Below are 13,178 nucleotides of genomic sequence, written 5' to 3'. Positions count from 1 at the left end.
TCATCTCCATCACCTCCATCACCTCCATCATCTCCATCACCTCCATCACCTCCATCACCTCCATCACCTCCATCATCTCCATCACCTCCATCACCTCCATCATCTCCATCACCTCCATCACCTCCATCACCTCCATCACCTCCATCACCTCCATCACCTCCATCACCTCCATCACCTCCATCATCTCCATCACCTCCATCACCTCCATCACCTCCATCACCTCCCAGGACCTCAAGTGGCAGCTGAACATCAGCTCCCTCACCAACAGAGCTCAACAGAGGATGTTCTTTCTGCGGCAGCTGAAGAAGTTCAACCAAAGACAATGATGGTGCACTTCTCCACCTGCATCATGGAGTCCATCCTCCTCCATCACCTCCCATCACGCTGCCATCAGTGACAAAGGCCGATCAGCGTCATCCCTCACCTCCAGAAGGTGATTGGCTGCATCATCTGCATCTCTACGGACCTGTTGGCCTCTAGGACCCTGAGGCGGGTCACAGTCGACCCTCCCACCGGGTCACATTGTGGCCGACCCTCCATCACCGGGTCACAGTGTGGCCGACCCTCCCACCGGGTCACATTGTGGCGACTCCTCCATCACCGGGTCACAGTGTGGCCGACTCCTCCATCACCGGGTCACATTGTGGCCGACCCTCCCACCGGGTCACAGTGTGGCCGACCCCTCCCACCGGGTCACATGTGGCCGACCCTCCCACCCGGGTCACAGTGTGGCCGACCCTCCCACCGGGTCACAGTGTGGCCGACCCTCCCACCGGGTCACATTGTGGCCGACCCTCCCACCGGGTCACAGTGTGGCCGACCCCTCCCACCGGGTCACATTGTGGCCGACCCTCCCACCGGGTCACAGTGTGGCCCTAGGACCCCTCCCACCGGGTCACAGTGTGGCCGACCCTCCCACCGGGTCACATTGTGGCCGACTCCTCCCACCCGGGTCACAGTGTGGCCGACCCCTCCCACCCGGGTCACAGTGTGGCCGACCCCTCCCACCCGGGTCACATTGTGGCCGACCCCTCCCACCCGGGTCACAGTGTGGCCGACCCCTCCCACCCGGGTCACAGTGTGGCCGACCCCTCCCCACCGGGTCACATTGTGGCCGACCCTCCCACCCGGGTCACAGTGTGGCCGACCCCTCCCACCCGGGTCACATTGTGGCCGACCCCTCCCACCCGGGTCACATTGTGGCCGACCCCTCCCACCCGGGTCACATTGTGGCCGACCCCTCCCACCCGGGTCACAAACTCTTTGAGGTCCTTCCCTCCGGCAGGAGGCTGCGGTCCATCAGGACCAAAACCTCACGCCACAAAACCAGCTTCTTCCCGGCTGCCGTTGGCCTCATGAACAAGGCCCGGACCCCCACCTGACAGGGTCACTTACCCCTCCCCCACACCTCAAGCCTGTGTTATGCACACACTACTTTGCACACTGAACATTGCACATGCACTTTTGCACTCCTGCCCTGCTTTTTGTATTTTTAGTAGTACTTATTGTGTTTGTATGTTTTATGTTTTATGTTCATTTTATGTTCACTGTATGCACCTATACAAAATCATCCGTGACTGCACCGAACTCTCATCGTTTAAATCACTAATCAAAACCCACCTCTTCAAAACTGCTTTTAATGTGTGATTATGTGCTTGAACGTTCTTATTTGCTTTTATCGTTTGTCTTTTATTTTTATTTTTAATGCATAGCTTTTAGGATTTTTTAAATTATGTGTTGTAAAGCGTCTTTGAGAATTATGAAAAGCGCTATAGAAATGTTATGTATTATTATTATTATTACACCAGAACAAATTCCAGGTAGGTGTAAACCTACTTGGCAATAAATACAATTCTGATTCTGATTCTGATTCGACCGAAGGTCGCCAGTTAACAGGGTCTCAGGTTGAACCGTAACACGGGGCTGGTGACGTCACGGCGACGTCACCAGAAAAGACAACCAGTGCGCCTGCGTCGGAAAAAAAACGTTACAAAATAAACACATTATTTGATTGTAAAAACTTTTTGGGGACATTCTGTAATTATTTTATTTTTCTAATATAAATAAACTATAAAAAAAGATTTAACTGATTGTAAGACATTAAACATAGTTAGATACCTTTGTTGATTAGCAACATAAATTGTATAAAAAATCCCTAATTTTCATTTATATTCTAAAACAAGATTAAACAATATGTATTAAATATATTGAATACAATAATACACATAATAATAATAATAATAAAAATAATAATCATAATAATGATAATATAAACTTTATTTCTATAGCACCTTTCAAACTAAATATGAAGATAAAGTGTTTAACAAAATAAAAGAAATATTAAACAAAAAACCTAAAAGTATTCACACATACTTAAAGTATTTTGTATACATTTGTGTACTGAGTTAATGTAAGAGTATATGTACTTATAGTGACTTTGTTTAATAGACTGTTTTAGTAGAAGAAGAATTAACTACAAAGTGAAGTACTTCAATATTGTGTTTAAGTACATAAATCTGCAGCAAATATTATTTTATGACCAAAACTATTTCACTTTCCTAGACTCCGTTGAGGTCAAAGACGGCTTGTTGTACTTGTACATCATGTACTTGGTGTACTTCCTGTACATCGTGTACTTCATTGGCGGCGGCGGCGGAGCCGTAAACGTCGACCTTTGCCCCGAAATTCTGATCTCCCAGAGCAGCTTCCGGTCCTCAGGTCTCACTCTGAGGGTTCACTAGTAGTATTACTACAGCAGAGGAAGTTTTACTAGTAGTATTACTACTATAGAAGTTTTACTAGTAGTATTACTACTAGAGGGTTCATTAGTATTATTACTGCAGTAGAAGTACAACAGTACTAGAGCAGCATGTACTGAGGTCTACAAGTTAAGGTACTCTGGTTACTTTGAAGTACTTTATATACAGTTACTTTAGTCCGGGGGTTCCCAACATAAGGGTCAGGGCTTCCGGAGGGTCAGCAGATACATCTGCGGGGTCGGGAGGCGATTAATGGGAGAGAAGAAGAAGAAGAAGAAGTAGAAGAAGACATTGGAAGAAGTAGAAGGTGGAGGAGAATCAATCAATCAATCAATCGATCAATCGATTGATCCCCAAGCAAATTCTCCGACCTCAGGTTGACCTCTGACCTCTGGTTCACACACACACACACGTAGTGATGCGTTGCTTTGTCATGTTTATTGGTTGACACGCGGTTACATCTGATCACACGGTATTGATATTGATAAGATTGGAATGCACATCATCATCGTCACGGTTATTGATCTTTAAAACAAAAACAAAGTTTGTGGAAGCAACAGAATCCTCTTCAGACAACAAGTGACTCTGAGGGACGGGGCGCCCCCTGGTGGACGAGCTGGTCCTGACCAGAGGGTGTGTGTGTGCGTGTGTATACTTGTGTGTGTGTGTGTGTGTGACATGTGTGTATGTTTGTATGTGTGTATGTGTGTATGTTTGTATGTGTGTATATGTGTGTGTGTATGTTTGTATGTGTGAATGTGTGTGTGTATGTTTGTATATGTGTGTGTGTATGTTTGTATGTGTGTATATATGTTTGTATGTCTGAATGTGTGTGTGTATGTTTGTATGTATGTGTGTGCGTGCATGTGTGTCTGAATGTGTGTGTGTATGTGTGTGTGTGAATGTGTGTGTGTGTGAATGTTTGTATGTGTGTGTATGTGTGTGTGTGAATGTGTGTATGTGTGTGTGTGAATGTGTGTGTGTGTGTGTGTGTGTGTGTGTGTGTGTGTGTGTGTGTGTGAATGTGTGTGTGTGAATGTGTCTGTGTGAATGTATGTGTGTGTGTGTGAATGTGTGTGTGTGTGAATGTGTGAGTGTGTGTGTGTGAATGTGTGTGTGTGTGTGTGTGTGTGCAAAGCAACAATCTGCATTTAAAAAAGGGAATAATTTAAAGACCCTGATTGTTCCTCAGCGTAATCTGCTCCTTTGTTGTTGTTGTTGTTGTCTTTCAGACAGTAAAGAGCTGGTCCATGCTTCTCTTTGAAGTTACATTCTGTCTCTTCACATCAACACAAACACATGAACAGGCTGCAGCGCACAAGAAGATCAAAGGAACGCAGATCAACATCACAACAAGTTATTGAGTTCATCGTCATGCAGTAAACACCAGCCAGAGGTCATCACACACAGAGGGGTTGTGGTGCGTTCAGGGTACAAATCACACAAACACAACCCACCCTCCTCGTGGGCTTCACGTCGTGCAGAAGCAACAACATCAGCATCGCCATGACGACACACGAGAAGGAAAGTTTAAATGAGCTATAAGAATAAATATATGACGACGGATACGATAGAAGCAGAAGAAGAACACGCAAGTAACGAGGGAGGGTCTTCAGGGAGGAGGAGGAGGAGAGGACTCCTTCTTCTTCTTCTCCTCCTTCTTCTTCTTCTCCTCCTCCTCCTCAGACACCTGTGAAGACATGAGAGACACAGATGAGCTTAGAGGAGCAGGAGCACATTGACCTCTGACCTCCTCCGGTGTGATGTTCTCTCTCTTAGATTATAAGAGAACCAAAGTATCATTAAACATCTGATGGTGACGTCACGACAAAGAGAAACAAAGTATCATTAAACATCTGACGGTGACGTCACGACAAAGAGAAACAAAGTATCATTAAACATCTGATGGTGACGTCACGACAAAGAGAAACAAAGTATCATTAAACATCTGACGGTGACGTCACGACAAAGAGAAACAAAGTATCATTAAACATCTGATGGTGACGCCACGACTAAGAGAAACAAAGTATCATTAAACATCTGACGGTGACGTCACGACAAAGAGAAACAAAGTATCATTAAACATCTGATGGTGACGCACGACAAGAGAAACAAAGTATCATTAAACATCTGATGGTGACGTCACGACAAAGAGAAACAAAGTATCATTAAACATCTGATGGTGACGTCACGACAAAGAGAAACAAAGTATCATTAAACATCTGATGGTGACGTCACGACAAAGAGAAACAAAGTATCATTAAACATCTGATGGTGACGCCACGACAAAGAGAAACAAAGTATCATTAAACATCTGATGGTGACGTCCGACAAAGAGAAACAAAGTATCATTAAACATCTGATGGTGACGTCACGACAAAGAGAAACAAAGTATCATTAAACATCTGATGGTGACGTCACGACAAAGAGAAACAAAGTATCATTAAACATCTGATGGTGACGTCACGACAAAGAGAAACAAAGTATCATTAAACATCTGATGGTGACGTCACGACAAAGAGAAACAAAGTATCATTAAACATCTGATGGTGACGCCACGACAAAGAGAAACAAAGTATCATTAAACATCTGATGGTGACGTCACGACAAAGAGAAACAAAGTATCATTAAACATCTGATGGTGACGTCACGACAAAGAGAAACAAAGTATCATTAAACATCTGATGGTGACGTCACGACAAAGAGAAACAAAGTATCATTAAACATCTGATGGTGACGTCACGACAAAGAGAAACAAAGTATCATTAAACATCTGATGGTGACGTCACGACAAAGAGAAACAAAGTATCATTAAACATCTGACGGTGACGTCACGACAAAGAGAAACAAAGTATCATTAAACATCTGACGGTGACGTCACGACAAAGAGAAACAAAGTATCATTAAACATCTGATGGTGACGCCACGACAAAGAGAAACAAAGTATCATTAAACATCTGATGGTGACGCCACGACAAAGAGAAACAAAGTATCATTAAACATCTGATGGTGACGCCACGACAAAGAGAAACAAAGTATCATTAAACATCTGATGGTGACGCCACGACAAAGAGAAACAAAGTATCATTAAACATCTGATGGTGACGCCGACAAAGAGAAACAAAGTATCATTAAACATCTGATGGTGACGTCACGACAAAGAGAAACAAAGTATCATTAAACATCTGATGGTGACGCCACGACAAGAGAAACAAAGTATCATTAAACATCTGATGGTGACGCCACGACAAAGAGAAACAAAGTATCATTAAACATCTGATGGTGACGCCACGACAAAGAGAAACAAAGTATCATTAAACATCTGACGGTGACGTCACGACAAAGAGAAACAAAGTATCATTAAACATCTGACGGTGACGTCACGACAAAGAGAAACAAAGTATCATTAAACATCTGACGGTGACGTCACGACAAAGAGAAACAAAGTATCATTAAACATCTGACGGTGACGTCACGACAAAGAGAAACAAAGTATCATTAAACATCTGACGGTGACGCCACGACAAAGAGAAACAAAGTATCATTAAACATCTGATGGTGACGCCACGACAAAGAGAAACAAAGTATCATTAAACATCTGATGGTGACGTCACGACAAAGAGAAACAAAGTATCATTAAACATCTGATGGTGACGTCACGACAAAGAGAAACAAAGTATCATTAAACATCTGATGGTGACGTCACGACAAAGAGAAACAAAGTATCATTAAACATCTGATGGTGACGTCACGACAAAGAGAAACAAAGTATCATTAAACATCTGATGGTGACGTCACGACAAAGAGAAACAAAGTATCATTAAACATCTGATGGTGATGTCACGACAAAGAGAAACAAAGTATCATTAAACATCTGATGGTGACGTCACGACAAAGAGAAACAAAGTATCATTAAACATCTGATGGTGACGTCACGACAAAGAGAAACAAAGTATCATTAAACATCTGATGGTGACGCCACGACAAAGAGAAACAAAGTATCATTAAACATCTGACGGTGACGTCACGACAAAGAGAAACAAAGTATCATTAAACATCTGATGGTGACGTCACGACAAAGAGAAACAAAGTATCATTAAACATCTGATGGTGACGTCACGACAAAGAGAAACAAAGTATCATTAAACATCTGACGGTGACGTCACGACAAAGAGAAACAAAGTATCATTAAACATCTGATGGTGACGCCACGACTAAGAGAAACAAAGTATCATTAAACATCTGACGGTGACGTCACGACAAAGAGAAACAAAGTATCATTAAACATCTGATGGTGACGTCACGACAAAGAGAAACAAAGTATCATTAAACATCTGATGGTGACGCCACGACAAAGAGAAACAAAGTATCATTAAACATCTGACGGTGACGCCACGACAAAGAGAAACAAAGTATCATTAAACATCTGATGGTGACGTCACGACAAAGAGAAACAAAGTATCATTAAACATCTGATGGTGACGTCACGACAAAGAGAAACAAAGTATCATTAAACATCTGACGGTGACGCCACGACAAAGAGAAACAAAGTATCATTAAACATCTGATGGTGACGTCACGACAAAGAGAAACAAAGTATCATTAAACATCTGACGGTGACGCCACGACAAAGAGAAACAAAGTATCATTAAACATCTGATGGTGACGCCACGACAAAGAGAAACAAAGTATCATTAAACATCTGACGGTGACGCCACGACAAAGAGAAACAAAGTATCATTAAACATCTGATGGTGACGTCACGACAAAGAGAAACAAAGTATCATTAAACATCTGATGGTGACGTCACGACAAAGAGAAACAAAGTATCATTAAACATCTGATGGTGACGTCACGACAAAGAGAAACAAAGTATCATTAAACATCTGATGGTGACGTCACGACAAAGAGAAACAAAGTATCATTAAACATCTGACGGTGACGTCACGACAAAGAGAAACAAAGTATCATTAAACATCTGATGGTGACGCCACGACTAAGAGAAACAAAGTATCATTAAACATCTGATGGTGATGCCACGACAAAGAGAAACAAAGTATCATTAAACATCTGACGGTGACGCCACGACAAAAAGAAACAAAGTATCATTAAACATCTGACGGTGACGTCACGACAAAGAGAAACAAAGTATCATTAAACATCTGATGGTGACGTCACGACAAAGAGAAACAAAGTATCATTAAACATCTGACGGTGACGCCACGACAAAGAGAAACAAAGTATCATTAAACATCTGATGGTGATGTCACGACAAAGAGAAACAAAGTATCATTAAACATCTGATGGTGACGCCACGACAAAGAGAAACAAAGTATCATTAAACATCTGACGGTGACGCCACGACAAAGAGAAACAAAGTATCATTAAACATCTGATGGTGATGTCACGACAAAGAGAAACAAAGTATCATTAAACATCTGACGGTGACGTCACGACAAAGAGAAACAAAGTATCATTAAACATCTGATGGTGACGTCACGACAAAGAGAAACAAAGTATCATTAAACATCTGATGGTGACGTCACGACAAAGAGAAACAAAGTATCATTAAACATCTGATGGTGACGCCACGACAAAGAGAAACAAAGTATCATTAAACATCTGACGGTGACGTCACGACAAAGAGAAACAAAGTATCATTAAACATCTGACGGTGACGTCACGACAAAGAGAAACAAAGTATCATTAAACATCTGACGGTGACGTCACGACAAAGAGAAACAAAGTATCATTAAACATCTGATGGTGATGTCACGACAAAGAGAAACAAAGTATCATTAAACATCTGATGGTGACGCCACGACAAAGAGAAACAAAGTATCATTAAACATCTGATGGTGACGCCACGACAAAGAGAAACAAAGTATCATTAAACATCTGATGGTGACGTCACGACAAAGAGAAACAAAGTATCATTAAACATCTGATGGTGACGCCACGACAAAGAGAAACAAAGTATCATTAAACATCTGACGGTGACGTCACGACAAAGAGAAACAAAGTATCATTAAACATCTGATGGTGACGTCACGACAAAGAGAAACAAAGTATCATTAAACATCTGACGGTGACGCCACGACAAAGAGAAACAAAGTATCATTAAACATCTGATGGTGATGTCACGACAAAGAGAAACAAAGTATCATTAAACATCTGATGGTGACGCCACGACAAAGAGAAACAAAGTATCATTAAACATCTGACGGTGACGCCACGACAAAGAGAAACAAAGTATCATTAAACATCTGACGGTGACGCCACGACAAAGAGAAACAAAGTATCATTAAACATCTGATGGTGATGTCACGACAAAGAGAAACAAAGTATCATTAAACATCTGACGGTGACGTCACGACAAAGAGAAACAAAGTATCATTAAACATCTGATGGTGACGTCACGACAAAGAGAAACAAAGTATCATTAAACATCTGATGGTGATGCCACGACAAAGAGAAACAAAGTATCATTAAACATCTGATGGTGATGTCACGACAAAGAGAAACAAAGTATCATTAAACATCTGATGGTGACGCCACGACAAAGAGAAACAAAGTATCATTAAACATCTGATGGTGACGCCACGACAAAGAGAAACAAAGTATCATTAAACATCTGATGGTGACGTCACGACAAAGAGAAACAAAGTATCATTAAACATCTGACGGTGACGTCACGACAAAGAGAAACAAAGTATCATTAAACATCTGACGGTGACGTCACGACAAAGAGAAACAAAGTATCATTAAACATCTGATGGTGACGTCACGACAAAGAGAAACAAAGTATCGTTCTCATGTACCCAGCCGTGGACTGACCTCATGCTAGGCTAGCGGCGTGGCGGGCGCCCCCGAGCAGTGGAAGTGGACGTTCTGCCAGCGGCTCTCGCGGCGGTGCCAGACCCGGGTCTCCTCTGATTGGCTGGAGCGCGGCCGGCCCTGCCCGTCCACGTACTGCGTGAGGCGGATGTAGGCGATGCACGCCGCCTCCTCGCCGACCACGTGCACGTGAGGGTTCAGGATGGTGGTGTGGATGGGCCGGCTGTTCTTGGAGAGCACTGGGGGGGGGAGAGAGAGAGAGAGACATCAGACTCCATGTCTCCGGGTCTCAGGCGACGTGTTCGCGGCTCTCACGGTTGTCGAAGTAGAACCGGTGGAAGTCCATCCCCTCCACCAGGTTGCCGAGCCCCTCGGGCTCAAAGGAGGTCAGACCCGGGTCGCAGATCTTCCTGTGAAGAAGAAGAGGAGGAGGAAGAGGAACTTTAATGAATGACTTTTTTCTCTTTTCATGCAAAGATAAAACACACTTAGATTAAAGCTGCTGGTCTAACTAGAGGAGTCAGAGTTCTCCTCCCAGCCCATAGCAGAGAGAAAGGAAGAAGAGGAGGAGGAGGAGGAGGAGGACTCACGTGTAGGCCTCAAAGTCTCCGTTGTTCACGGCCTCGATCAGCTGCTCGGTGATCTTTATGATTTCCTGCTTTCGAGCTGCAGAAACAAACAACAAACAAACAAACACAGTGTTGAGTCACACACCACTTCCTGTTCCAGACATTTTTTAAAGTGAGAAAAAAAAATTTAAGTTAGAATTTTCTTTGAAGTTATCTTTTTTTATTTACGTAACCTATTTTTAAAACATCTTTTTATAACGTCTTTTTTAAATTTAGATTTTTTTTTTCTAAATTAGATTTTTTTTTTTACGTTAGAATTGTTTTAATGACAAAAATGTTTAAGTTAGAAAAAATAGTTCTGTTTTTTTGAACTTAGAACATTTATTTGAAGTTAGAACATTTATTTGTAGTTAGAACATTTATTTGAAGTTAGAACATTTATTTGAAGTTAGAACATTTATTTGAAGTTAGAACCTTCCATTATCCCGACCGCCGATCCTCTTTTAGGGTCCGGAGCTCTGGAGCTGAAGGCAGGGTTCACCTGGACAGGTCGCCGTCCAGGTGAACCCTGCCTTCGCCAAATAAGTTAGAACATTTCTCTTTAATAACATTTTTTTTGAAACAAAACAGTTTTTAAAGTAAGAAAAACATTTTTCATCAGAAATCTTATAAATTGAATTAAAACATTAAAAAAAAAATCTTTGCAAATTAGTTTGCAATTAGAATTTTGGGGAAAATGTAAAAGTTAAAAGTTTTTTTTAGAGTGAGACATATTTAGTGTCGAGCACGGAAACCGTATTTAACTTTTTAAATCAAGATTCAAGATTCAAGATTCAAGATGTTTTATTTGTCACATACACACACAGGGTGTGCAGTGAAATGAAAGTGGCAATGCTCAGCAGGAATGTGCAAGGGCAACAAGTACACACTATTTACAATAAAAAACAACACAATATTTACAGTAAGTGTGTGTGTGTGTGTGTGTGTGTGTGCCTAAGAGGGGCAGTTGTGTGGGTCTATGTGGGGGTCCTGGTGAGGTCGGAGTTCACAATCCTGATGGCCTGAGGAAAGAAACTCCGTCTCAGTCTCTCTGTTCTTGCAGCGTGACTACGGAGGCGCCTGCCTGACCGCAGCAGCTGAAACAGTCTGTTGTTGGGGTGGTGAGGATCCTTCATGATCCTGCCGGCTCTGGTTCTGCACCTCCTGGTGTACAAGTCCTGCAGGGTGGGAGTGTAGTTCCAATAGTGCGCTCAGCCGAACGCACTACTCTCTGCAGAGCCTTCCTGTCCTGAGCGGAGCAGTTGCCAAACCAGGCTGTGATGCTTCCTGTCAGGACGCTCTCTACAGCTCCAGAGTAGAAGGACTGAAGGATCCTCTGGGAAACTTTACATTTCCTCAGCTGCCTGAGGTGGTAGAGGCGCTGCCTTGCCTTTCTCACCAGAGTGTCTGTGTTCGTTGACCATGTCAGATCCTCGGTGATGTGGACTCCCAGGTATTTATACCGCTCACCCTCTCCACAGTAGTCCCGTTAATCCCCAGTGGTGAGTACGTCCTCTGTTGTTGTACCCTCCTAAAGTCCACAATCAGCTCCTTAGTTTTGGTGACATTCATGATGAGGCTGTTGTCCTGGCACCAGAGTGACAGATCAGCAACTTCCTCCAGGTAGGCCTTCTCGTCGTTGTCGGAGATCAGGCCCACCACCACTGTGTCATCCGCAAACTTGATGATGGTGTTGGAGCTGAACCTGGCCACACAGTCATGTGTGTACAGAAGTACAGTAGGGGGCTGAGGACGCAACCCTGGGGATCCTGTGTTCAGGGTGAGGGATCTGGAGGTGTGTCTGCCCACCTGTGGGCTGGCGGTGAGGAAGTCCAGGATCCAAGCACACAGGGGGGTGTTCAGTCCCAGCTCAATCAGCTTGCCGGCCAGTCTGGAGGGGACTATGGTGTTGAAAGCTGAACTATAATCAATGAACAGCAGTCTCACATAGCCCCCCCTCTGGCTGTCCAGATGAGAGAGTGTGGTGTGCAGTACCTGGGAGACAGCATCATCCGTGGATCTGTTTGGGCGATAAGCAAACTGCAGCGGGTCCATGGAGGAAGGGAGGAAGGGAGGAAGGCGCAGATGTAGATGGCGCGGCTGTGTCCAGATGCCGTCGAGGTAGCTCCGCGGAGATTGTGCGCTCTTTTAGTTTTTGTGTTTATTTTTAATGTTTTCTTTGCCACAAACACATCGGCACTAACAGCATACGACCACAGCACACTTTTGGACATAAACTTTTGCGCAAAACAAGGGTTTTTGTCCACTTTTTCCATCGATCCAGCGTGGCCGGCAGAGATCGTACGAGCGAACCACATCAACAACAGTGAAGCCGCTACTACGGGAGAGCGAAAACATCGAGGGAAGCGGAGCGGAATTCGGAACAGACTGAGAGTTCAAGCCCACCGTCCACCTCTGCCCAGCATCCTTCTTGCTAACGTCCAGTCTCTGGAAAATAAGATGGATGATGTTAGGGCAAGGATCAGATTCCAACGGGACATGAGGACTGTAACATCTTTTGTCTGACGGAAACATGGCTGACCCGCTGGTGCGGATCGAGTCATATGCCCAACCGAGTCCTTCTCTGTTTTCCGTGCAGACAGAACGGAAGAGTCTGGTAAATCTAAGGGTGGAGGGTTTGCTTCATGACTAACAACAAGTGGTGCGACCCCAAGAACATTAAGACTCTTTCTCGTTCCTGCTCGCGAACCTGGAACACCAGACGAACACATGCCGTCCATTCTACCTTCCGGCGGAGTTCAGCCGGGTCATCACCACACCCGTCTACATACCATCACAAGCGCACGCCGACCTGGCACTATCGGAACTTCCTGATGTGTTGAGTCGGCATCAGATCAAGTATCCCGCGGCTGTGGTGGTGGCTGGGGACTTTAACAGGGCAAACCTAAAAAAAGTCATGCCGAACTTTCACCAGCACATTACGTGTGCTACCAGAGGGGAAAGAACGTTGGAC

At 43.8% G+C, this 13,178-nt stretch overlaps 1 protein-coding gene across 1 annotated transcript in view; it reads right to left on the bottom strand.

The window, feature by feature from the left end:
* Window positions 1–3,738: 3,738 nt before the first annotated feature.
* Window positions 3,739–13,178, bottom strand: part of LOC130205156 (calcium/calmodulin-dependent protein kinase type II subunit beta) — a 46,526-nt gene continuing 37,086 nt past the window's right edge. Inside the window, exons 16-19 of the mRNA XM_056432334.1 lie at window positions 10,187–10,262; window positions 9,912–10,006; window positions 9,597–9,835; window positions 3,739–4,449 (exon numbers count right to left, since the gene is read on the bottom strand). Of these exons, the coding sequence (XP_056288309.1) occupies window positions 9,603–9,835; window positions 9,912–10,006; window positions 10,187–10,262 (404 nt within the window). The 3' untranslated portion in view covers window positions 3,739–4,449; window positions 9,597–9,602. The remainder of the gene's footprint in view (window positions 4,450–9,596; window positions 9,836–9,911; window positions 10,007–10,186; window positions 10,263–13,178) is intronic.

Source organism: Pseudoliparis swirei, chromosome 15 (genome assembly GCF_029220125.1).
Source record: "Pseudoliparis swirei isolate HS2019 ecotype Mariana Trench chromosome 15, NWPU_hadal_v1, whole genome shotgun sequence".
NCBI lineage: Eukaryota > Metazoa > Chordata > Actinopteri > Perciformes > Liparidae > Pseudoliparis > Pseudoliparis swirei.
The sequence above is the reverse complement of the archived record's forward strand: the minus strand, read 5'-3'. Positions and strand labels throughout refer to the sequence as shown.